The 27,130-nt window shown below is 46.9% G+C and overlaps 1 protein-coding gene across 8 annotated transcripts in view; it reads right to left on the reverse strand.

Moving 5' to 3' along the window:
* LOC135904021 (splicing factor, proline- and glutamine-rich-like) overlaps positions 1-22,375 on the reverse strand; it is a 114,826-nt gene extending 92,451 nt beyond the window's left edge. For 3 of the 8 annotated variants that reach the window (XM_065434573.2, XM_065434572.2, XM_065434577.2), the window contains exons 1-3: positions 21,870-22,374; positions 18,308-18,609; positions 10,791-11,086 (exon numbers count right to left, since the gene is read on the reverse strand). In XM_065434573.2, the coding sequence (XP_065290645.1) occupies positions 10,791-11,086; positions 18,308-18,609; positions 21,870-22,250 (979 nt within the window). In that variant the 5' untranslated portion in view covers positions 22,251-22,374. Of the gene's footprint in view, positions 1-10,790; positions 11,087-18,307; positions 18,610-21,869 lie in introns of all 8 variants that reach the window. The other 5 variants (XM_065434571.2, XM_065434576.2, XM_065434574.2 and 2 more) reach the window with 3 other exon arrangements.
* Positions 22,376-27,130: the final 4,755 nt, after the last annotated feature.

Consider the following 27,130-nt stretch of genomic DNA (forward strand, 5'->3'; position numbering starts at 1 on the left):
GTGGAAAAGTCGCGGTTTTCAAGCGTCCCTAGCTCCGGAACAGCAGTACGCGGCGCGGCCATGCTGGTACCGCTGAAAAGCGCGCCTCTTCGCCTTTTGACACCTCTCTTTCATTTCCTGATAGAGAGAAGAGCAAGCATAAAAAAAACAAAATGAAGGTCGCGGAGCTGCTTGTCGCGGCCGCCGGTTGGCTTGCTCTGTCACGTGCGTTCTATGAGCCGCCCCATTGGCCGGGTCTGGAGGCGAGCTGCTGCGGCGTCTGCTTCTCCCGTTTCTTCGCGCGCTGGCTGCTGCCCCTTTGTTTACGTGTTGGATACTCGAGGTACGCCGCCGCTTCATCGCTTTATTCGGACTTGAGTCTTCTATTTTCATTTTGTGGTTTCGAGCATGACTGGGCGGACGTGGACGACGAAATACGCGACCAAGCACCACATCGGCAGCCGCAACCGCAATTGCTCCGCGACGTACCTCGATTGTGCCACCGCCGTCACGGAGATGAACGACGAAAGTGCAGTCCAAGCGCGTGCATCTGCCGGCCGTGAACACGAACCATGCATCAGCAACGGTCGCACCATGCAGTCGCATCTTGAGTCACAAGTCATCTTGTCGGAGGTGTTGAATATGACCGCCGCCACTGTCCGCGCGTCACTTGGTTCTGTGCCGGCAACCGAACGGAAGATAGGGTTTACGGCGGGAGGAGAATGCTCGGTGGCGACAGACTCAAGCGAGTCGAGCGGCTGAGAAAGGTGCCTTGTGCAAGAAGAGGGCACAAAAAGCACACAAAGATCCAAGAAGCCAAGAGATCAACCTGACACCTGTACCTACAAGGCCGATGGTTTCTAGTCGAATAAACATGGCCCAAAACTTCGAACACCTTTTTCTCAAAACTTTTTCTACCACCAAGGTCAACTTGCAAAGCGAATATCTCAGCCATCGTTATGAATATTTTTACACCATTTGTTTTGTTGCACTCATTGTGCACCACTGCACACAGTGACATGTTTTGTTTTCAAAATAGTTGCTTCAATAATTTGTTATCTTTTGTTTTCACAGTCGAGATTTTCATGCAACTGAAGTAGCTGCCAAAGAATGAAAATATAAAAAAATTCTGTTAGGCTAAAAAAATTACAGGAATGTCACTGTGTGGAGGATACATATAGGAGTGCTATCAATGTTTGTTTGAACTCCTAGCATCAATATACAGGTGTGCAGGCATTTTGCAAAAATGAAAGCAGAACAATGTTGCAAACAAAAAAGTACTTCACATATTGCAGCCATATTTTCACCATATTTTCAGTTTTGTTTATGTGATATTATTAACATCTGTGCAAAATTTCATCAAAATCGGCTGGTAAATAAAAAAGTTAGCTTTGATCCCCATATCCCCCCTTAAATCGCTGAAGTCGAGCCCAGCATTGCGAGCCATTGTGTCATCAGGGTCGTCCACTGAAACGATCGTCAAAGTTGGCGTCATAAAATAAAGAACCAGCTTATCGTCGCGCGCTTTCCCTTCCGCTAGCCACCATAGTTCCACTTTCACGCTGGTGTCGGCTCTGTTTTGGCTCAGTTTTGGGCCACGCATTTGCGTTTTGCGTAGAAAAGCCGTAGCGCCATCTGCAGGCGACGTTTTACTCACCGATGGCGCAACGTCACAATGAGACCATGACGTTACCACTCCTCGATCGGAGGACGGGCAATTTGAACTGCGCTAGAGGTACGCGGACGCTTCAGAACGCATTTTCTCTTAAAATAAGTCTATTCTTCGCATGAAACAAGCGTCTCGAGGTTTCAGGGATGGTATTTCAACAATCAACATTGACTTAATATTAACCTTTAGTGTTCCTTTAAGCAACACGCTGTGCTTCCCGAGCTTTGAAGTCAATCGTGAGGATTACAAAGGTGGAGTCTGTGCCATTGCTGACAGTAGCGAATTCTTTTAATGAAAAACACGGCAATGAACGGCCAGAAGCTTAACAGTGAACGTCAAAACAGATCGGGCAAGCATTGCCGCGGTGGTGGCTACGAATCTGCATGCGAGAGCACCATCTTGTGCCATTTTGATCCAAGCGCACCTACAGAACTTCACATTGACACCAGTGGTGCCGGCCTTGGTGCCGTGCTTACACAACGCAAGAACACTAATGCCGAATACGTGGTCGCTTATGCCAGTCGTGCCCACATGAAACCTGAGGCCAATTACTCAGTATCAGAAAAAGAGTGCTTGGCTATCGTATGGGCTCTTCAAAAATGTTGACCATATCTCTATGGTCGACACTTTGACGTGGTGACGGATCATCACGCTCTTTGCTGGTTGTCCAACCTAAAAGACCCGTCGGGCCGCCTTGCTCAGTGGGCCCTCTGAATCGAGGAATATGATATCCGTGTGATCTATCGTTCTGGACGCAAACACTCTGACGCCGATGCCCTCTCGCGCTCCCCTATTGCTTCAGACAGCAGTGCTTCTACTTATAGACATGACTTCTCACCACTTGACATCATGGACATGGCATCAGAGCAACGAAAAGACCCATGGATCGTCATGATATTCTACTTTTTGCCCAATCCTCCGGCAACTTCGGCAACTCGAGCGTTACGCCGACAGGCGCACCATTTCACAATCCGTGACAGACTTTATTATATGGGGTTTTACGTGCCAAAACCACTTTCAGATTATGAGGCACGCCGTAGTGGGGGACTCCGGAAATTTTGACCGCCTGGGGTTCTTTAACGTGCACCTAAATCTAAGTACACGGGTGTTTTCGCATTTCGACCCCATCGAAATGCGGCCGCCGTGGCCGGGATTCGATCCCGCCACCTCGTGCTCAGCAGCCTAACACCATAGCCACTGAGCAACCACGGCGGGTCCGTGACAGACTTCTATATCGCCGCATCTACCACAATGACGGCGGCAAATGGCTCTTAGTAGTGCCCCGCCACCTTCAACAAGATTTATGTTCCGCTTTTTCACTCTGACCCGCAGTGTGGTCCCGGCGGAGTGTCAAAAACCTGCACACGGCTTCACCTACCGATATTATTGGCGAGGGATGTAGACCTTCGTCCACAAATACGTACGGTCCTGCATTGCCTGCCAGCGACGCAAATGTGTCCCGCATCTCTCCACCGCACCTCTCCAACCACTTCCCTGCCCAGCTCAGCCATTTGACCATGTCGGCATTGATATATACGGGCCTCTTCCATCTACTGGCGCTGGCAACCGATGGACTCTTGTCGCCGTAGATCATTTGACACGGTATGCTGAAACCGCCGCCTTGCCTGCCGCATCAGGAAAAGACATCACCTCGTTCATTCTAAACAACTTCGTTCTCCGCCATGGCGCACCTCGTGAACTGTTGAGCGATCGGGGCCGCGTATTCCTCTCAGATGTCCTGCAGTCACTCCTATCTGAATGCCAAATTATTCACCGCACTACTACTGCTTATCATCCACAGACCAATGGCTTAACAGAACGATTCAACAGAACTCTTGGTGACATGCTATCAATGTATGTTGCATCTGACCACTCCAACTGGGACCTTGTACTACCGTTTGTCACTTACGCATATAACACTGCCTCTCAAGCCACTACCAGATTCTCACCATTCTTTCCGTTTTACGGCCGCCATCCCTCCAGCCCCATTGATACGGTTCTCCCGTACCGGCCGGACTCTGCTGAATGCTCACCTGTTTCTGCGGTTGCTCAGCACGCCGAGAAATGCCGACAACTGGCCCGTTCTTTGACCTCTGCTCAACAGTGTCGCCAAAAAGAATGCCATGACCTCAATCCTCCTCCTCACCCCTTCCCCGTGGACTCACTCGTGTGGCTTTGGGTCCCGCCTGTTGCTGCTCCTGGCCTTTCGTCCAAGCTCCTCCCGAAGTACCACGGGCGCTACCGCGTGGTTGCACAAACATCACCAGTGAACTACGCGGTCGAACCCGTATCACCATCTTCCGATCTGCGTTGTCGGGGGCGAGAGACTGCGCACATTGACCGGCTGAAGCAGTATTACAATTCGCCCACTTCTTCCTAGGCCGCCAGGATGGCTACTCTTCAATTCCGGGGGTGATTGTGACGAAGAAGATCGGCAGGCTGAAAAGCCCTGTTGCCATCGCATGGCATGTACCCAGTTCGTTCACTGGTTGCGCCCCACCTGCTGGTGCTGAGTTTGTCGCTGCTGCTCTACGAGCCGAATAAACCCCCCTTTACAGTTCCTCTATCTCTGTGGTTTCATCACGCCGCTGTCTATGTTTAATCAGCTGCTTGCTTCACAACATTTGATAAGGTACCCAATTCACTGCCTGAATGAATGGTGGAGATCGTAGTCTCAAGGCTACTACGTGTCAAGCGTTCGCAAAAGCGGCCGTGGAATGCGCGACGGAAGGCGGCTAGGCCTATCATACTCCCGGAGTAGCCAGTTGCTGGTCTGCCTGGAGATTCTGCCAGATCAAGTTTCTGCTGGATCTAGCATCAACAATTCGTCTGCCCACGCCACACTTGTTGGCACAGATCATGTAGACACAGTTTTCTTCGTGACTGATGAAAGTAGCGAGCGCGCAGCGAGTGCTGGTAACACGGAAACATGCCTGGTGTCGCAGTCTGCAATGGAGCGACAGTTCGAGCTGCTGGTTGTCGGCACAAAGGAGGACATCAAGGACAGCAGGACTGAATTTGCAATCGTGGATTTATTCACCATACAAGAGTTCCTTGGACTCGTTCTGCGTCTTGGGTGCAGCAAGAAAGCACTGATGCTTGCGTTCAAAGGATCCCATCAAGGAGTACAGACTCGGCAAAGTTCTGATTGGCGTTGTAGAAGTCGCAGGGTGCCTTTTTCTAGTTGCTGGGTGCTTCTGTCGTAGTAATGATAGATTGGATTTCTTTTTTTTGTTTTTACAAGTACTGCTTCAGGAGGGCACCTGAGATTATAATAATGCTGTGTCTAAAGGCACGTAGGACGTACCTGCTTTGCTTCCGTTTCACTAGCTTCGTGGCTCCCACCTACCGATTTTTGCATGTTTTTGCAGAAGGACATTTATCTAACTCAAAGGTGACCATTAAAAAATGCTTTTGAAAAGTCACAGAGAGAAGCATATGAAAAGCGGGGCGCGAGTGATGACACTGCTCCAGGAGAGCAGGCCCGGCCTATACTGCGGCCCCTACTGCTCCCCCGGGAAAATCAGTAAAGCTTGTGCTGGAGTGCTCCACCTGTGGCATGCGCAAATGGTGCACCGAAGACTTGAAAACGATCATCAGAGGTTTTGCATGTTCAGTAGGATCACACGAACAGATATGCTGTGACATGCAAACTTGCAAAAAGGCACAAGCCAGCAACAGATTCCACCTGCATTCCTGGGCTACTATAGGTCTATGTGTGACCTGTGCTGAATGCACAATTGTTTGAACGTGCAAAATATGTTTCTTATTATTTTGAATTCTGGGATTTTACGTGCCAGAACCACAATATGATTCTGGATTAATTTTGACCACCTGGCATGCACAACACAAGTATATAAACTTCTTGCATTTTGCCTCCATCGAAATATGGCTGCCACTGCTGGGATTTGATCCAGATATATTGCTGCGGTCATAACTTTGTGCAAAGGACATGTTTTGTTGTGGCCATGAACTCTGTGCAACTTTATTAACAGAGATGCCAATTGTGTGCGTCCTGTTCAACAAGGATCTAAAAGAGAAATGTGAAGTGGGTGGGGCTGGCCTTCTTGCATTGCTTTTAACGACTGTGCATGATGTTGAAACAAATTTTTCAGTGTTACTGTATTTACTTGCATAATGATCGCACCCCTGAATTTTGTCATCAAAATTATATTTTTTTTTCTTTCCCGCATAATAATCGCACCCCAAACTTGCCGCAGCAATGTGTCATTGCCAAGTCTAGCTAATGATGATTGCGCTTACCCTCTTTCGAATGCTGTTGAATGCAACGCTAACGGCTCTTCAAGACCTACCAAGCGATCTGCACACACCAAACAGATTCTTAAGGGGGAATGCGGCAATTGTAGTGGTGAAATTGCCAAAATTTTAGATTTCCTGATTAATTTTTTTTTCACAATCCACGACCTTTATTTACCTCGTAGTGAAATATTATAACAAAATATGCGGTAGAAATCGAGAAAACAGCACTTTTGTAGAGTGCTGTCATCAAAAATTGCGGAAAAACCGGGCTTCGGAAGGCCCCGTCGCACCGCAGATCGCCCGGCTATCTGTTGACGCAGTACCGCCATCTTGGTATCATCGTTAAGAGGAGAGATTGGAGCTCAAGATAGCCGGAGCGATGCATTTCTCCACCGAAAAATAAACCAGCAAATGCAAGTGAAAAAAAGTCATATGCGGCATTGCAGTTGGGTGTAGCAGTCACGTGGGGCACAGGGCGCACTCCTATTGGCTGCTGTAGATTTTAACTGCTGACAAACCTCTCTTGCGCGTATTTGCGCAGCAGTGAGCTGCACATTCCTATTAACATGATTGACGATCGTGACAACTTACACACGTTTTCTGCGATGAGCCCCGAAAAATGAAATTCCAAACAGCCCACGTGTACAGGAGAGCACGAAAGGCATAGAAAAGATGGGAAAAACAACTCGTAGAAGTGGATGCCATCGAGCTTGTTGACGAGGCATGACCAGCTCACGTCGGTGACTGGGAAAGCGCACCCGTGTGCGCTGCTGACGACGCGACCACAGAACACCTAAGTGACCACGAGCATGGCGAAGGCGCGACCGTGAGCGACAGTAAAGCCACTTCCGCGAGCTATGGTGAAGGAATGAGAGCAAGCAACGGCGAGTGCACTGTCACCCTTCTCTGCATGATGGATGGATGCACGATGACCAAAAAAAGGCAACTAAGATGCACGAAACTGCTGCAAGAACACAAAAAACTACATCAGAATGTAAAGCAAATGTGTCTCCAGAGGCAAAGGACTACATCCCAGGCAGGTTTTAGGTGCTCACAATAAAAATTTAAATGTTTACAACAAATGTAACTTTGAGCTCCATTTTCTCAGCTTTCATTTTCTGTGCAGTTGCTTTCAGCCATCCCAACGCCATTTTACAACGAATGAAGACAAAATCATTCTGTCTTTTGCACTTAGATCCTGAAACATTGATGAGTGCAATAAAGCTGTCCATTTTCAACTTCACCTTATAAAGACATTATTCACCTAAAAACACATTATAAATAATGTGTTTTTTACAAAAGTCGTCAGTAAGACAACATACAAAGGAAAGCTGAAAAAATATTTTCATGCTCATTTTGGCGTTTAAAAAATAAACCTATACAGTCGCCGACCGATTTTCCGGACTCCAAATATTCGGACATGCCCGATTATTCGGTCAGCTTCGCGGCACCGCCATCCTCCCCATAGACCACAATGTATAACAACTGCCGAAAGTTTGGACACCTTGCAACCTCTCGTCTGATTTTTCGGACACTTCTTGAGCCAACTAGGTCGAGAGCACCATGCACCGACTCTGACCGGTGTATGGTTCGACTTGCTGAACGCGATTTTTGTTGTGAACGGAGCTTCCTTGCTGCCCCACGAAGTGGCGCTACTAGAAATCCCCGCTCATCATCATCGTTTCTGCCTGGTTCGATAGAGTGGCTCTGCAGTAGTTCCGGTTTCAGCTTAGTAAGCCATGTCAAGACAATCCAGCAGCTGATTTGTGTCTTCGCGCACGACGCTGCGTGCAGGCCGCGTTTTTTCGTTTGTGCGACTGGCGTCGGCACGGTGGTGTTTGCTCTGTGTGCTCTGTCGAGGTTTCAGTGATCCAACGCGGCATACGGAAACATCGCGTCAAGTCTCTAATGGCGCCGACAGTGCCCGCGCAGACTGCCCTGGGGAATGCAGGCAAGCGGGTGCCGGGAGGCCTAAGATTTATCGCCTTCCGATGTGCTCCCTACTGACGCGGAAAATATTCTGCCGAGACCTGCGCAGTGGTTGCATTGCGACTCCGGACACCGTCTCATTTGACAGTTTCACAGGTGCTGACACTGCTGTACTGACGTGCGCAGAACTCGACGATGGCGAGATCATTCGTCAGGTTTCTGCTGCACCGCCGGACGATGACTCTCGAGTCGGAAGATGACGCACCATGTGCTATGCTGCCGTCGCAAGCGGAGCGTGTACATGCAGTGACTGTGCTTTCAGCCGCCGTACGACCCTCTCCGAGATTCAGGCTTATCTGATTGCGCGTAAACGGAATAGCGTGCAACGGCGCATTCACGATTTCTTCAAGCCTACTGCCGAGCCCGAATAAGTGCGTGGAAATAAAGGATTTCATTTTTTTTTTTCTCAATCTGCTTTTTCGGACACCTGTTTATTCGAACATTTCCGCAGTCCCCGTGAGGTCCGAATAAACGGTCGGCGACTGTAGCTTTATTGCACAGAAAGGGCCTTCGTGAACATGCGGATGTGAAAATCTTGGCCAACTAATGTGTAATTAATGAATTTGGCGATGACCATTAGAGGCTGTCAATTGTTGTAACTCAAAAAATTATAATAGATAGCACAAAACTAATTTCAGTTATGATATCAGCATAACAAGTGACACCTGCATGTCGAATTTTAGCAATTTATTCCCATAAATTAACAAAAATGTTTTCACTGCCACGTCCTGCCCTTAAGCAGATACCCCATTTCATTCCTTTCATCACTTTCCACCTTTCCATGAAAAAAAAAAAGCTACAACCAAACTTCCCTTGGCTTTATTATTTGGAGGCTTTATAATGGTTGTGCTCAAAAATAGCAAGGAGGGCGCCTTTCGATTCCTCTCGTCTGCACTCGTGGGCACGCAACAAATTGCGAGTGGCAACAATAGCAGCCACGTTTACACTGATACGTTAGTTAGAAGTGTACCCTATTCATACGCCGACACTTGTAACACAGCCAAGATATTTGCCAACCCTTAGCAGAAACATGCCGTATTAGGATAGTCGTGAAGAAAAATGCCGCAGTTTTCACAGCATGCCTGCCATGTGTTACTATTTCACTGACAGCTAAGCGCGCCCATCTCTGTTTCTGTCCCCTCAAAGTGGACATGGCACGTAATGTACTCACGAGAAGAAAAAGAATTGTGTTCGGGCTCGTTCGGCTTGCTCCGCCGGCCACCATTTTTGTTTTGGTATCTCGCAATGTTACAGTGGCAGTAACGGCAGCCACCTGTTTGTTGACTTGTCATCCCGCAGCAGATCCAAGATGAAAAAGAAAATAGTTTTTTTTTCGTGGAAAATTTAACCTGCGTAATAATGATCGCACCCCTGAATTTGCGTCAATTTTTTTTTTTACGAAGAAGTGCGATCATTATATGAGTAAATACGGTATTTTTGCACGGTGGCCACATATATGTCATAAACTTGTTGCTGAAGGACGGGGCTACATGGTGATGCAATTAATATAGCCAGTTGTAGCAAACTGAAAGGTCAGATTCGTTTTTCTGTTTCATTCTTTCAGGCATAGCACACTGCCTTACCGAGAGCATCTTCGTATGTTCTAAGTATGAGCAAAATGTTTGCTATCATTATATTCATATCGAATGGATCTAGCTGGTGATGCTATTTATTTTTAAATTGGTCTGCTAAATTGTAATTGCCACTAATTATAACTGAAGATTAGCAAAAATATTGCAATCAAGTTTACATCAGTTTTTTCGCATTATAAGTGCACTGAGAACAATAAAATTTACATCACAGCTACTCTCTGGTATACTTTGTTATTGCTGGTGAAAAGTTTTTGAAAAGTCCCATAAAATATCTGCTGGATTTCCGTATTAAAAACCTGGTAATGTTTGTTGTAATGCAGTTATACAAGATCTAATTAGATATCTGCAATCAGCAGAAAAACACTCAACAATACATAGTGTTATGGTAGAAAAAGACGACAAGGTTGTCGTGTAAATACATCGTGTAAATAGTTTTTACACTCGTGACAATATCATCCAATTCACACCAAAATTAACAAAATTGGTTTTGGAACCCATGACTCCCCTTACCTTCTGATGCATTTCTCAACTTGGATAAAAGAAGTGATGCAGGGGCCCTTTAATATGCTAAAGTGCTGCGAGTTGTCCTTGAAATGACCAAATCTTCCGAACTACACAAAGCAAGTGGACTACATGTATGGCTACATGACTACATGTATGACTACATACATGACTACATGTATGGCAGTGGGCATTTGCTTTTAATGTGAAGCATTCTTTGCTTCTTGCGGCAACTTCGCACTATCTGTCTTTCAATGTTCGCTATCCCCACTGGACCATGATGGTATGCAGTAGGGGAAGGGGAACAGAATGAAATGAAGATCACAAATTGCAGTGCCTAGCAACCAATCCTCTTTTCACACACAGTGATTGGAGGGCACAACAAATAACAAAAGAGTCTTGCCTCAAGTATGCAAGGACATGTAAATAGACGTGTCCCATTAATTTCCACGGCTATATGAAAGCACAGTGTTCCAACTCGGCCCCCAAATGTAACCTGTTCACAAAAATTCACATGCATGCATTCGAAGTTTTGCTTTCTCCAATGTGTACAAGTGCCTCTCCACTGTGTTCATGAACAGCACACTAATCAAAATATAGACGGAATTATTTAAATGCGCATTCCCATCATGATTATTGCACCATCACTACTGGTCCTCTGCCTGCCTTGCTAAAAGAAATGGCTGCTTGTTAGCTCACATGAGTTACCATGCCAGGCCATTCACTTTTGCATTGTGCGAAACACCAGCCTCCGTCCCTCAAAATCCCCATAGCTGCAGCAACCTGAAAGCAGTACTCACTCTCACGCAACATGTTGGCCTCGTGCTCGTAGAGAAGTGCCTCCATCTGGTCCTCAAGTGAGCGGCGGCACGAAAGGACATCCTGCTCAAGCTGCTCGCGACGTGCCCGTTCATCGTCGTACAGTTTCTTCCAACGCATAGCAAACTCGTATTCAAACGAGCCCACCTCAGCCAGCCGGGGACCTGCCTCCCGCTCCTTCTGGAACTGCTTGTTGTTTGGCTGAAAGTTCATCTCTGGCAGGCCATCGTCTTCGTCACGCTGCTCCAGCGGTTCAACCACCACAGGACGAGGGGTGCTGGCCACCATGGGAGGAAGGACAGTGTTAAGGTGGGCTGAGACTGACAGGTGATATGGAAGAATCGCAATCAGAGAAGTCCTGAACATGGGTGTGTTTTTTAAGTTCTTTACATGGTATGGGAGTTCTACAGTCCATAAAACTCAGAAATGTTTAAGAAAGCATGTCAGTTATTTTTGTATTTTCCCATGTGTATTATTTTGTCAAAACTATTAGTCGCAGAGCTTTCAAATTTTGCAAAAGGAAGGGCAAGGGTACACTGCTCGACTGAAACTGGAGCGATGTAGGTGCGCAAAATAACGCAATTTTTTTTTTTACACAGTGCAGCAGCCACTACGAAGTGTTTTTTATATGTTTACTAGACTACCAAAGGGGTGCAGATAATCATTTTAGTTACACATTTGTACACGGCACTAGCTCAATTGTTCACAAAATTTAGTTCGCATACACCCAGCAGTTTATTAGAAAAAAGGCACAAAATTGTCCTAAAATCACATTCTAAGGAAAATTTATGTCAAAATGCTCGACATATCAAAACATCCCAGGATTACTCTCTCTTTCGTAGTGAACGTTACTGTAGCCTTTCTCTTTTGCTTCTGAAGCCCTGCCCTTTCCTTGCTGCTTTTCTTTGGCTTTTAACTTGAAGATTTGTTGCCTTCCGATGTGCTCCTTACTGACGCGGAAAATTTCTGCCAAGACCTGCGCAGTGGTTGCATTGCGATTCCGGACACTGTTTCATTTGACAGTTTCACAGGTGCTGACACTGCTGTAGTGACATGCGCAGAACTCAACGACAGCGAGATCATTCATCAGGTTTCTGCTGCACCGCCGGACGATGACTGAGTTGGAAGATGACGCACCATGTGCTACGCTGCCGTCGCATGCAGAGCGAGTACAAGCAGTGACTGTGCTTTGACTTTCAGCTGCCTATAGTGACCGTACGACCCTCTCCGAGATTCAGGCTTATCTGATTGCCCGTAAACGGAACAGCGTGCAACGGCGCTTTCACGATTTCTTCAACACTACTGCCGAGCCCGAATAAGTGCGTGGAAATAAAGGATTTTATTTTTTTTTTCTTAATCTGCTTTTTCGGACACCTGTTTATTCAGACATTTCCGCATTCCCCGTGAGGTTCGAATAAACAGTCGGTGACTGTACGCTGAAAGTTATGTATCCTCTAGGGAGCATTCTGCCACGAAAATTTTTCAAGTCGGCTCGTTAATAGCTGAGAGAAATACAGTGAACTCTCACTTGAGTGAACTTCAAGAGACCGAAGGAAATAGTTCACTTAACTAAAAGTTCACTAAACTGAATATTCACTAGACCAACATAAGACATGGCACACAGAGTCAAAAGTTTGAAGTGCAATTCATGGAGCAAAGGACATGGTATCCACAGTGTTAAAAATGTGTGAAATGGAATTTGTACATATCAATGAAAAACACATCACGTGGGTCGTTTGTGTGCACACGCGGAACCGATGAGACTGGAAAGAAAGGGACGACGACCATGCCACGACAAGCCGGCCGGAAAAAAACACAACCACGTGGTTTGTGGTGTGACAGATCGCCGCTTTGCTCTGGCGGCGTTGTAAGCACCAGCGATGCTACTGTGTTCATGGCCTCCGAGATTATGTGCTTGCTCGTTTTGTGTGGACGATCTCGAAAGACATGCCTCGTTGCTGTTCGTTTTCCGCGTCACCGCTTTGCCCCAGGGGCGCTGTAGCGCCAGCGACGTTACATTGCCGCTGGAGCGGCGGTTTGATGAGGGTGGGCATCGGTTGCACCTGCAGTGCAGCGCAGTGCAAGCCTTCGTCCTCTGAGCGAGTTCGTTAAACTGAAATATTGACTGTTCTGAAATTCGTTGAAGTGAAACATTTTTGCATAGAATCTATAAGAAAACTGCTGGGGATTCTTAAAAAGTTTGTTATTCTGAAATATTCGATAAACCGACGTTCGTACAACTGAGAGTTTACTGTATTTGAGTGAAGCGAACCCATGATTTCAGCAGGTAGGCTCCACTGCATAGCGAGACACTCTTTCCACTCGCTTCGTCAAGGTTCCGCAAGCGAAATCTCTTCCCTGTGTTCTTGCATGCCAGACGTAGCAGATCGCGTGACACATATGTCATGGGCCCTGCCTTCACCTTTCCTTTTTTTTCTTTCCATGCGCACTTTCGCTGGCGGCATTATAGTTTGACGCAGCGCATGATTTTGTGCGCTGTGCACAAGGACACGTGACTAGCAGTATAATTCAGTGCTACACAAATACCGAGGCAGAACAAGCAGACCGCAGAGCATGATCACGCGCTGGAACACGGGAGAAAATGGCATCAATCATTATATTCACTCGATCATTGAAAGAAGGTGTTCTACCGTGTGATTGGAAAACTGCTAGAATTAAGCCTTTGCATAAAAGTGGAGAGAAGACGTGTATTGAAAATTATCGCCCTATTTCATTAACTTCAACAACGTGCAAATTATTGGAACACATCATTCATAAGCATCTAACCAATTTCCTCGAAGAGCATAATGTACTGGCAGCTGTTCAACACGGGTTCAGACGAGGGTATTCTACATGCACTCAACTGGTCGAAACAATACATGATTTAGCGACAGCAATCAACGAAGGAAAACAAACTGATGTTATCTTTATAGACTTTCGAAAAGCTTTCGATAAGGTTTCACACAAGAAACTACTTCATAAACTCAGTTTTATTATAAATAATAAACAGATATTAACATGGATACAATCGTACCTATCTGATCGCCGTCAAATTGTGGAACTGCATAGAACTTGCTCCAATTACGTTCCTGTCGATTCTGGTGTTCCTCAGGGATCCGTCCTCAGCCTCCTACTGTTTTTAATGTTTATTAATGATATTGTTAAAAACCTGTCAGTACGTGTTAAGTTATATGCAGACGACAGCGTGCTGTATGAGAAAATAAGTTCGACTGATGATCAAATTAGGCTGAATAATGATTTTGCAAAAATAGTTTCTTGGTGTGAGAAGTGGCAAATGTCAATTAACTTTGAAAAAAACGTATTTATGAGAATAACACTTAAAAAGCTCCCTCTTCTATATTACTACACGGCTAATAATAATTTTCTTTATGAAGTCACAGAATATAAGTATCTAGGTCTATGGATCTCTGATAACCTTTCTTGGACCAGACATGTTGACTATGTTTCAGCAAATGCTCTCCGAAAGCTTTTCTTCTTACGACGCTCGCTTAAGCTAGCAACCCCTGGTACACGCCTCCTTGCCTACAACACTATTATTAGACCAATCTTAGAATATGCAGTAATTATGTGGGACCCTTTTACAAAGGTAATCATAAATAAACTTGAAAGAATCCAAAAGAAAGCAGTAAGGTTTATATATAACACTTACGGGCGAGCATCAGTCAGTGACCTCCTCAAAAAAAGCGGTTTACCCTCTATTCCTAAGAGAAATCGCATATGTCGCTTAAAGTTTTTCTATCAATTAATTAATAATAATCTCAAAGTTGACACATCCAATATCCTTACCTATTCCTCGGGGTACCAAACTAGAAATCGCCATTCTCTTTCTATAACACCATTAAATCCGCGAGTTAATTGTTTTAAATATTCTTTTTTTCCAAGGACCATCACTGATTGGAATAACCTCACGGATGATGTTGTCAGACAGACATCATTACATTTATTTCAAGAGCATTTGAATTGATTGTTGTTAATTGACCTTGTCGCTGTATTCACTTGTTGAATTCCTATGTGCAATTTTGTTTTCTTTGTGTCTGTAATTCTGTATCTTCACACAATGTTTCCCACCTGCTATGATCTTGTGTACAAGATCGCAGTATTCATAAATAAAAATTTTTTAAAAATCGTTTCGGTACCTACGCACGTGACCACACGACCGTGGGAACAAGCAAATGAAGCGGAAGTACATCTCTCTTGCTTCAGTGCGAAGTAAAGCAAAAAACACGCAGACATTCCGTTTGTGTGTTTTACAATATCTCTAAACTTCACTTTGTCAATTCAAGCAACAGATCACACAAATAACAGATGGTGCTTTGAATAGTTCTCGAAGTCATGTGTCACCACGAGCGACACCACACTGTGGACTCGAGCACGTAGGCGCAGGGGCGCAAGTACGTCATTCTCCGGCTTGGAGCGCGGCGGCCGGGAGGAGAAGGAAAAACGGCATTTGGTTTGCGATTTCACATCTTTCCACGGCCTGTAGCTATGTAATACTTTGCAGACACAATCGTTATCACACAATATATGCTCTGCGCTTGTCAGCTCAAAAACGGTCAGGCGTTGTGAGGGGCCCTTTAACCGAGGTATGTGCTACAAGCTTAGCAGTCAACACACTTGTCAGAATATTATCTGGTCAGGCAACATGAAGCTGTCCTGCACTGTGAACAAGCTGTGCGTATGCACACTGTAATGTCAAAATTTTTCGTAGCCATACATGCTTTGCAGTATTGAGTGCCGTATGCCATCGCTCCATGCCACAAGTAAAGGAACTAAGCATGCCACAATACAAAGGAACTAAGCAAGAAAAATGTGCAACAATAACGTATGAACCTGCAATATGTGCAGATACAATGATGTATAATGAACCAAATGCTTAGTGCAGGCAGAGAATAAAAGGAGAGAGAGCAGTCAAATGTGAAAATCTATACTATAAAGCAGAACACAGTCAATTTCTGTTACTTCGACCCCGACGGGTCCAGCTAAATTTATCTAATTATCCAGGAGATGTAATTAAACAAGATGTATAAAACATTTCATAACACAGCATCAAATCATTGGCAGTATTTGTCACAATCGAACACACCCCCGAATCAAACCTATGCCCACTTTCTGTGTGTCCAAAGTAGAAAACTAACGCAGAAATGACATGACACGTCCTGAACAAAGTAGAAATCTAATGCACACCTGATGTTTTGGCTAGAAAGACGTGTTGTAACATAGTGGCCGGTTTTCTAAAATCAGCTTCGCCACGCTGTTGTTAATGTTAGCTACGACGCAGTACATTATTGTGTGCTGTAAAGCATGCAAGTGCCGCTTAGGAGGTTTTGTTTTCATATCCAACTGCACAGCACAGTCAACTTTCGGCCCAATTATGGAGGAAAAAAGATGCGCATTAGGATCGGGTAAATACCCTAACCACACATTGCAAGCTACGGTTATTGCTTGAAAATCTTCCCGAGGCAGGCCAAAAAATAGGTATATTCGACAAGAGATGATATTTGTTCAACGCATTCACTGTCTCTACGATCTGTCGACACATACCGTATTTACACAATTGTAAGTCGATCACTTTTTTTTTTAATTTGAAAATTTGAAGTGGGGGGGTCGACTTACAATCAAAACCAAAACATGGCACTGCCAAAAAAAGCGAGATCAACGGGAGCTACAATGTAGCTACAACTTTATGTTTGCTCTATGGCCCTACCCGTAGCTTTTCGCTATCCCGCATGTTTGTTCGCATTTTGGAAAGGTTTTCTAACATTCTTTAGTGTTTTACAGTGCACACAACGCTTATGGGGAGGGGAGGGGGTCGATAGTTGATGGAAGCACCGCTGTTCCATTCGCGGCGGCACCCTCAGAACAGCGGCGCTTGCGGGGAGTATTGGTAGTTCATGGAAGAGCAGACACCGCTCGTGGGTTTCTCTTTCCCTGTTGCGCTTAACTGGCGCTTTCCACTTGACTGCCAGCTATGTGCTACTTCTATGCTTCTTCAGTCGTCATGAGTGCTTCAGGCCCACTAATCATTCGGCACTCATTCACAGCAGCGTTCAAAAGGGCTGCCATCCTTTACTGCGAAGAAACAAATCACTGCGCAGCAGGCCGCAAGTTCGATGTTTCTGTATGGGTGGTGTGAGAGTGGCGACTGCAGCGAAGCGAAATTTTCACCTGTGACAGCAAGTGAGGAATTTCCCGCGTGCCGAAGTCTGGACGCTTTCCAGAGCTGTAGGCCAAGCTTGCGGCGAACGTCGCTGAAATGCGTGATCAGTCCCTGCCACTGAGGTGCGACATGGTCATGAAACAAGCCTGGATCTTCGGCTTTTAAAGACTTGCTCTGCCGTGAGTACGAGTGGCTTGCGCCAGAAGACCGCAAAATTACGCCAACCGGACCTGTCAAAAGAGCTTCTCTGACGGCTGCGTGTGGTTGGGTGCATTCGGCGTGGGCTGCTGTTCCTCAAGATGTCGTGGTGCGGTCGTTTGCCAAATGTGAAATTCCGCAGGAGGACGACGCACTGTGGGACCGTAGCAACAATGATGATGGCAGCACTAGTGAAGACGAGTAGTCCAGTGACCATGTCATCTACCAATAAATTTCATATAAAATGCACCCTCAGGTATGCTTTCCTTCTTTCTTTTTCCTGTCACGTGATATGGGGGGAGGTCGACTTACATTCAAGTCTAATTACAATCGTGTAAATACGGTACACTGCCACTAAAGAAGTGGCATAGGAGTGAGGTGCATGTCTGCTGACTGGCCATGCTCAAATTCTTTGGCGAAGGCCAATTTTCGGTTAGAAATAACGTAAGTTTGGGCCCATAGAAAGGCATGGGTTCCGACCAGGAACTTCAGTTAGGATCGAATTAACCTAAAGATAGAATTACCTAAATCGCATTACCGGAAGTCTACTGTACTTGGTGTTTCGGTAACAGAGTTTGAGTAGTGCATCAAAATGGGCAGAAATAAGAAATCAACAAAAACCGCAACTGGTGGAGGAATGGTCACTGCCATCAGTTACTAGTAATTCCTGGAGTTTGACATGCAAAATTTGCAATACAGGCTATGAGGGATGCAGCCGTGGTGCATTTTGGGTTGCTGAGGTTTTTTCAATGTGCAGCAAATAAGCCCAGTTAATAAAGCATCTAGCAACACTGTACGATATCAAAGACTTACAGCCCTGCGTCAGTACTCACAAGAAACAATGAAAAGCCAAGAATAGTTTCCGAAATTTTCTTCGCACGCTTTCATGCATGCCACCCAATCTTCAAGCCCGTGAGCTAACCAATCACCAAGAGTGGACAGATAGCAGGAGGTGGCAATGTGTGGTGGCAAGAAGTTTGTGGCAGAGTATTGCGTGCTTATCACAAATTATCACAAGGCCTGGGGCACAACAAACGCTTATGTCTCTTATCACTGCACCCAGAACTGTGCATCTGTGAAGTACGACGAGAGTAATTCAGTATTCTTTTAAAGGCCACTGACCTTGTCAAGATAAAGCACTCCTCAGAACAACGCTTCAGTGCCTGTTGGGCTGCCTGCTTGCGTGAAAACTCGACGATGCCCTCGCCCACTGAGCGACCACGATCGTCCACAATGACCACAGCTCTTTCTACCTCTCCAAAGACTGAGAAGGCAAGCTCCAGAAGCTCGTTGGTCACCCACTGGCTGAAGTTCTTCACTCTGAGGGCAGCCCCATGGGTAGCAAAGCGCACACGCAGTGGTTTCTGTTGCATTGGCATAAAGTCCAAGGCAGCTTTAGCTGCTTCAGCATTCTGCCGCGTATCCTGCATGAAGTGCAAAAGATAAGGTTGAATGTATGAAGTTGAGCTTGTATATCTTGTGCAGACTCTGGTTCACACTGAATATCATGCAGGTAATAGCATCTCAAAGGCAGCATGGACCAGAATGCACATAGGGATGACAATGCTCTGAACAAAAGCAAGAGGAACAGATGGACGTAAGCAAGGCGCATGACAGACTGATTCCACAAGAATGGGAACACAGGTAGGACCAGCAGCAAGTTCCATGATAATAAGAGGCACCTCCTGAAGTAAGCACTGCAATCGTCTAGCTCAAGGCACCATTCCATAACAACAGATGAGCATTCCCAGGTGGTCTCCCTGCCAAGAACAGAAGCCCAGTGCTGCTTAGCATCACTGATCCGGTGAGAACTACCACACATAACTTGACCTGACCAATGGCCTCAGCAATACAACGGCTAGAAAAACATGTGGGCAAGGTTGGCCCAGTGCATTTCACATCCAATGTTACTCAGTTCATCTTGTGTCCGTCCATATTTTTTTTTTCAGCTGGTCACTACCACTAAGCCTGCAGAAGGGATACATCATGACATGAAATTAATTAAACTAGTTAGAGTATCAACACATTTTCAAAGCCGTAGAAATTCTACTGCAACTTCTCACACTTAAAGGGGTGACAATGGGCAAATATGAGGTTTGGGATAAATTTTAATTTTATACTATTGGCGGCGAGGAGTTACAGAGTCGCCACCTATCGGAAGTGCTTCGCTGGCGTAGTATGAGGGATCATGCGGCACGCTCCTCAGGTTTTGCTGTCAGCGCTCACTGAAAACACCACGCGCGAGCTCTCCCAGACATTTCTGTAAGTACTTTCGAAACGAGAGAAGTTGTTTATTGTCTAAATAATATACTTAGGCAAACTGAAAGCACACAATCGTTTACAGACGCTATCTCTTTACCGAATACGTACAGTGAACGCCACTGCGCGTGGTCGCCGCAATGGAGTTGCCCGAACCGGCTTCTTGTGTGAAAGGTAGGTAAACGCTGAGAGCAAGCTATGTGAAATTTGTTCTTATAGTGTTTGTATAACTAAATCGAGCATAATAGAGCGAAGCCTCAACGCAGCGATCGCGCAGATTCGCAGCGACCGGCGCGTCTGCATGCTTGTACGCGAACTGTTTCACTTTCTCCGCGCGCGCATTTTCGCACCATGCCATGAGCTTTAGGCCGCAGAATACGAGCATTTGACAGTATACAAGCAACTATTGTAGCGTGGGCGCTGTCAGAGCTATTCAAAGATAACTTCATTATAGAGACTTCGACGCCTATAGGGGACTGTGATGTGCCGTCGCGGCGATTCAATCTTTTTTTTCTTCTAAATTCTTTGATCTTTCAATATTATTTCTGGAGTTCCGTCGCACTGTATGTTAATCGGTGTTCTCAGCGTGCAATTTCCCGCTGCTCCTTTTTTTGCAATCTAGTGCATTAATTCATAACACAAACATGACCATATGCCATGCTTTGTTTAAATGTGCTTCTTACCGCTGCCTTTCAACTCCACTCAACTTGCCAGTATCTACAGCATTGACAAGTTCATAGACCAAACCGTCATGACATTAGTCGGGCAGCGGACTCGGGCGAGCGTATCAGTGCGCGTTTTCAGAACATCGCAGACCGGGCGCCGTAGCAGAAATCTTCCTCACGTCTGTGCTTGCTGCATACCCGAGTTGTAGCCGATGACTGTTTGCCGGTTTTATATTTCGAGAGCCAAGCTTCACGCAGCTTCTTGTCCTGCAGCTACGTGTGAATAAGGCTGACACCGGGCTCCGTTGCGTACGTCGGGCACCGCGGCACCAAGCAGTAGCCTAACATGTTACGCGCCTTCAAAGGCAGCCACTACCTATTGTAGTGCTTTCAATCGTTGTAAAGGAGACACTCGAAGCGGGAAAATTTCACTACTAAATGAGGACCGCAGTGTACGAGGGAATTTAAACTCGTTTTCAGCTCGCTTCAGCGCCCCCGAAGCAGCCGACGCGGCCGCTATGTCCACGTGATCCCTCCTAGCACGTCACGCCGACGGTGGCGCCAGCTTTTCCAGTGGTGGAGCTCGAGGCCAATAGTCGGCCTCAAAGCACCGGACTTGGCATCAACACTGTAACCTCATGGCATAAGAGTCGAATTTATCAACACATTCAAAAGATTAATGCACAGTATAACGGGCACCAAACAAAGAAATAAAACATGTTTCAGTTCTTGTAGATTTTATTAGAGACTAGGTAAGGCAATGCTGCTTAAAAAAGTTAACAAGAGCGCAGCATGGATTTATACTGGTTATGCTTGCGTGGCAGACACTGCAATTGCAGGAACAGAGTGAGACAATGTATCATGTCGCATATACTTTCCGGTTGCCAAAATCAAAAGCAGTTTGTAGAAATAAGTATTAAAGTAAATTATTTACAACAATCCTGACATTTTTCCTGTAGTTTTCAGTTAAGGGAGTTAGAATGTTCATTTTAAGCAAGAGAAATGACAAAGTGAAAATGTCATACCAGTGATCGTTTAAGCTGGCAATGAAATGACACAAGGCAGAAAAGAGAGCATAAGGAACCCAATTCATGTGACATATTAGTAGTTAGCCAGAACACAATTACATTATGACCATCAATTTTGCTTTCGGAAATATATTTGGCACGAAAATGTATTGCTGGCTTGGCACACTATGGCCCACCCAGATACATTTTACTATTTACAAATAAACGAAATAGCACCAGACACTGAAGCAGTAATCTATATTGTCATATCTGCGCCGTTAATAGTTAGGAGATGCACTGCGTGTAATGAAAGGCGCAGTTTACTAGCCGAGTGCAACACCGCAGGTTACGTTGACGAGAGAAATTAATTATTGCTATAGCACTTTCTTCTTATTTAGCAAGCGTTTTGTGCATACAAGGGTACGAAAATCGCTTGCATATATCAGGTCGCACTCGTCCTTTTCCAATGTTGACTACCTTTCAGGATATGACCGCGCTATTTAAACGTAGCCGTCACAACCGACAAGTGGCCTGTCAGTTTCACGCCAAGACGGTCACTTCAGCCGCACACAGTTAGGTCATACCGATCTTAGTAAGCGTTGTGCGCATTGAAAGCTGTGCATTCCGCAGCGCTTCGTGGAGCCAGCCTCATGGCGGTATAGTTCGGGCTCGACTCGACGCACACAATAATCACACGTTCCTTCTGACGGCACAAAGTCGAAGCACGCCGTTGGACGCCATTTTTAAACATACCAGTTTGACGAAGCCGAAGCCCTTGGCGGTGTTAAGGAATATCTCAGCGACTTCGCCATAGTTCTCGAAGAGCTTGCGGAACTGTTCCTCAGTGAAGTTGTTGGGCAGGTTACCAACGAACAGGCGGCACCGACCAGTGAACTTTTTTGGCTCGACGGTGCGTGTCTCGAGGCCGCTGGTGGGGCCGCGCAAGTACGAGAGCTGCTCCAGCACCGGGTCCATCGCCGCGGCCATCGCTCCGCGTGGGCGCTCCCAACGGCCTTTAGGCGGCTGTGGACTGTCGCGGGCGGGCAGGCCCCTGGACTCTGCGGCAGCAGCGTTGGCGTTCCAACGATCGGCCATCGCCGACTGAGCCGGCGCCATGTTCATCCTGTCGTTCATTGTGCGTTCAACTGTTCGCACAAAGGACGCGATGCGAAGCCTGCCGACGCGGCCTTCCTCAAGCAAAACCGGCACGGCGCGAACGACACCAATCGCGCTCGGTTCGGCTAGATTCGGCTATGCTGGTCACGTGGCCTCCGCGCGACATTTTGCGCTTCCAGCGTTTGCCCTCCGCGCTGGCAAAGAAACACGGCAAATAAACGATCGTAATACACTGCTGACAGTATTGTCGCAACGGGGGACAAGCTTTAGCTCCATTTGCATTCTTTCACCATTCATGGATTTAAATTTTTGACTGTATTTTTAAAATTATTAGTTTCGCCATTAGGCCGAAGCAATGAAAGCAACAATGAGAGGGTAGCAGCAGTCGTAATCAAACTTAATAAGACATACAGATTAAAGGTAGTACAAGCCTACGCTCCAAGGTCCAGCCACGATGATGAGGAAGTTAGTCAGTCAAGAAACTTTTTTTTTTAAGGTCTGCGGGCCGCTCCCACGTTGGGGACGGAAGACCACGTACGGTCCTCCACCTGTTCGCGGGCCCTTTGGACAGCCCTTATAATATATGGTTGGCTCTGGGGATCGCCGCTATTAAGAGCTACTTCTTAGTCCTCTTGTTTATTAAAGATGCGTTTTGTAACGCAGAGCATTGTCAGAACATGTGTGCTAACGAGCAATGAGGAAATATATCAGTTTCATGAATATGTTGAATTAGCGATGAGAGAAGTGCAAACTCGGTATACTGTAGTAATGGGCGACTTCAATGCAAAGTTGGGGGGAAAGCAGGCTGGTGAACACGCAATTGGCAACAAGGGCGTGGATAGGAACACTCGAGGAGAGATGTTGGTAGAATTCGCGGAAAGGAAAAAGCTGCGAATAATGAACACCTTCTTCAGGAAGCGTAGCAACAGAAAGTTGACCTGGAAAAGCCCTAATGGTGAAACAATAAATGTAATTGTTTTCATACTTTCTGCTGATCCCAGCAGATCCCAGCATACTGCAGGATGTAGAAGTGAGAGGTAGCGTAAAGTGCAGTGATCATAGGTTAGTGAGGGCTAGGATTCACCTCAACTTGAAGAGAGAGCGAGTAAAATTGGTCAAGAAACAGGACAACCTAGACGCAGTAAGGGTAAAAGCAGACGAATTCAGGCTGGTACTTGCAAACAAATATGCAGCCTTAGAATACAGAGATGAAGCTGACATTTGGCTCCTACAATGTACGTGCTGAGGAACGTTCTCGTTTCGGAACATTAGAAAAGCGCGGATGATACCGACAACGAAAGGCGTACGTGATGCCAATTAACGTCGTGCACACCAAACTTTTTCTCTCACAAACTGAATTAAAACGTGAATGGCGAAAAAAAAATCAAATTTATGTAAGCAATCCATTGTACCACCGCTTAGATATACATATAAACTGATTCTGCTTCTTATAATGAACGAAACCGTAACTAGGCTGGCTTCAGAGGCAGCAATTAAAATGGGAGGTAGGACACCAAGGCAACCAGGCGTAAATCATATAGTTTCCTACAAAAATTTATAGAGGGAACTCTGGCGCTGAAGTCGTTGCAAAGATTTGCAAACTCTGGTTAATTACTGTGGAGACGAAGGAGACAGTTTAGGTTTCAGTTTTAGTGCAGTTAAGTCCGGTGGGATGTTTTTCAACGATACAACTGATCAGGAGCTTACGAGGCCATGAAATACCCCGAATGGGGCTCTTGCATTGCCCAGGGGACGCTGCGAAAGAAAAGTGCTAAAAAGCGCCCTCTGTGCTAACATGGGTCGTACCAAGCTTGGTCGTCTGCTTCGGAAAGCACGTTTACAATATGGACCCGCCACTTTCGGTTGTGTTGTTTCACGGCTTGCAGCGAATATCGGGCGCCGAAGATTTTTCAGGGGTGGCACGCTGCGTAAAGGCAAGAAATTATGCAGTGCCGAATACGTGTACGCCGTTCAAGAATTAGGCGGCGAAGTTTTAGCACCGTGTCAATCGCAAGTGAAGCGAGTCGCGTACGAAGTGGAACTTCAAGTAAAGTTTGCACGCTAGCTGCTAGATTCAGGCGCACAAACGCGAGGAAATGCTTGCTATAAATGAATCCACAGCAGCGATAAGCAGGCATCATGTGTACGGAACTGCTCGAGCACACGACGGTACGCGCCGCGATGTACGAACTGCTCGAGCGCACGTTCCTACGCGCCGCGACGGCAGCGGTCTTTCGACATGCCGCGAAACGGCGGGCCTCCTGTAATCTTCGTTGACTGCATGTCGCTAAACAAGTAGTTATGCCTGCGTTCTAGTAGCGGCCATCTGTCCCTTCTAGTAACTGGTAATAATTGATGCAATGCATATGAGCTCGCACGTACGTGCGAATCGCGCTGCAGCGCGAGCTCGTGCGCTGCTCGCTTGATGTAGGTTTTAATGACAGCGCTCGAACATCGATGTGCTGCAATCAATACTGCGTTGCTGCGCTGCCTCACACGTGCTGGCTTGAGATCAAGGATGAGCGCATTTAACTCTCTTAACCTGCGCTGCTCGTCGTGGAGTAGCGAATTGTCATCGAATGAGCCCGACCATTTGTGCTCATTTGCACACACCTGGTCACTTCACCACGTCGCATCGGTCGAATTGTTAATTGTCGCTGTGGCCGGGTCTCGAATCGTGAAGTACCAGCCATGCCTGCTGCTATGTCGCTCTGGTGTCGGGACTGTAAGTGCAAAAGACCGAACTTTAGAACGCAAGCTTCAAGGCACGCGAAGCAGTCAGCATGGCGCGAAGTTTCGCTTACTCAGCGCGACGAACTGCAGCTATGCAGCGCGCCCGATCACTTCGAGAGGACTTGAGGGAAAACGGTAGAATCTGATGTTGAGATTCAAGCCTTCTTGTTCATGGCAGCCAACGACGCAGAAGTAATGACGGTGACGCCTTTTCGAGGCTGGGCTAGGTCTCCGGATAGGCGTCACCGATTCCTTCTGCTCCTAGCATTCCGTCCCACGGCACACGGAGAGTCCGTTTTCGTTAAACTATGGGCGTCTTGCGCTGGAGTTTGAGGTATAGTAGCGGCGCCTGGTGGCGGCGCGGGAAACGACATCTGGGTCGTACCAGCTTGGGTCGTATTGAGCCCTGGCTGTGGCGAAGCACGTTTCTAGGCCGAGTTTTGCGTCGATTCGCACTTTTTTCTGCCCTGTTGCGAGTGCGAAAAGGCTCGTCACTTCTCACAGACCATGTCGACCACGCTGCGAGCTCGCCGCAGCCTATAGTTTAACGAAAACGGGCTCTCCGTGTGCCGTGGCACGTAATGCTGGGAGCAGACGGAATCGGTGACGCCGATCCGGAGAGACCTAGCCCAGCCTCGAGAAGGCGTCACCGTCATTACTTCTGCGTCGTGGGCTGCCATGAACAAGAAGGCCTGAATCCCAACATCAGATTCTACCGTTTTCCTTCAAGGCCTCACGAAGTGGAGCGTCGGGCGCGCTGCATAGCTGCAGTTCGTCGCGCTGAGTAAGCGAAACTTCGCGCCATATACTGACTGCTTCGCCTGTCTTGAAGCTTGCTTGATTATCTGCGTTCTAAATTTCGGTCTTTTGAACCTACAGTCCCGACAGCACACCGACATAGCAGCAGGCATGGCTGGTAATTCACGATTCGAGAGCCGGCCACAGCGACAATTAACAATTCGACCGATGCGAAGTGGTTAAGTGACCAGGTGTGCGCAAATGACCACAAATGGCCGGGCTGATTCGGTGACAATTCACTACCCCACTACGAGCAGCACAGGTTAGAGAGCTAAATGTGCTCATACTTGACCTCAAGTCGGCATGTTGAGGCAGCGCAGCAAGGTAGTATTGATTACAGCAGATCGATGTTCGAGCGCTGTCATTAAAAGCGACGTCAAGCGAGCAGCGCACGAGCTCGCGCTGCAGCGCGATTCGCACCTACGTGCGAGCTCATATGCATTGCATCAGTTATTACCAGTTACTAAAAGGGACAGATGGCCGCTACGACAACGGAGGCATAACTACTTGTTTAGCGGCAAGCAGTCAACAAAGATTGCAGGATGCCCGCCGTTTCGCGGCATGTCGAAAGACCGCTGCCTTCGCGGCGCGTACGATCGTGTGCTCGAGCAGTTCCGTACACATGATGTCTGCTTATCACTGCTGTGGATTCATTTATATCAAGCATTTTCTCGCGTTTGTGCGCCTGAATCTAGCAGCGTGCAAACCTAACCTGAAGTTCCACTTCATACGCGACTCGCTTCACTTGCGATTGACACCGCGCTAAAACTTCGCCGCTTAATTCTTGAACGGCATACAGGTATTCAGCACTGCATAATTTCTTGCCTTTACGCAGCGTGCCACCCCTGAAAAAATCTTCGGCACCGGATATTCGCTGCAGGCCGTGATACAACACAACCGAAAGTGGCGGGTCCATATTGTAAACGTGCTTTTCGAAGCAGACGACCGAGCTTGGTACGACCCATTTTAGGACAGAGGGCGCTTTTTAGCACCTTTTTCGCAGCGCCCCCTGGGCAGTGCAAGAGCCCCATAGGCTGCGGCGAGCTCGCAGCGTGGTCGGCGTGGTCTGTGAGAAGTGACGAGCCTTTTCGCACTCGCAACAGGGCAGAAAAAAGTGCGAATCGACGCAAAACTCGGCCTAGAAACGTGCTTCGCCACAGACAAGGTTCAATACGACCCAAGCTGGTACAACCCAGATGTCGTTTCCCGCGCCGCCACCAGGCGCCGCTACTATACCTCAAACTCCAGCGCAAGACGCCCATGGCCGAATACAAATATTTCAGGGTATGGATAAACAAAGGGCAGATGTACACGGAAAAGCACGAACAGTCTCTCATAGCAACAGGGCGAAGAGATGCCGGGATAAT

The sequence above is a fragment of the Dermacentor albipictus genome, chromosome 5 (genome assembly GCF_038994185.2).
Source record: "Dermacentor albipictus isolate Rhodes 1998 colony chromosome 5, USDA_Dalb.pri_finalv2, whole genome shotgun sequence".
Lineage (NCBI taxonomy): Eukaryota > Metazoa > Arthropoda > Arachnida > Ixodida > Ixodidae > Dermacentor > Dermacentor albipictus.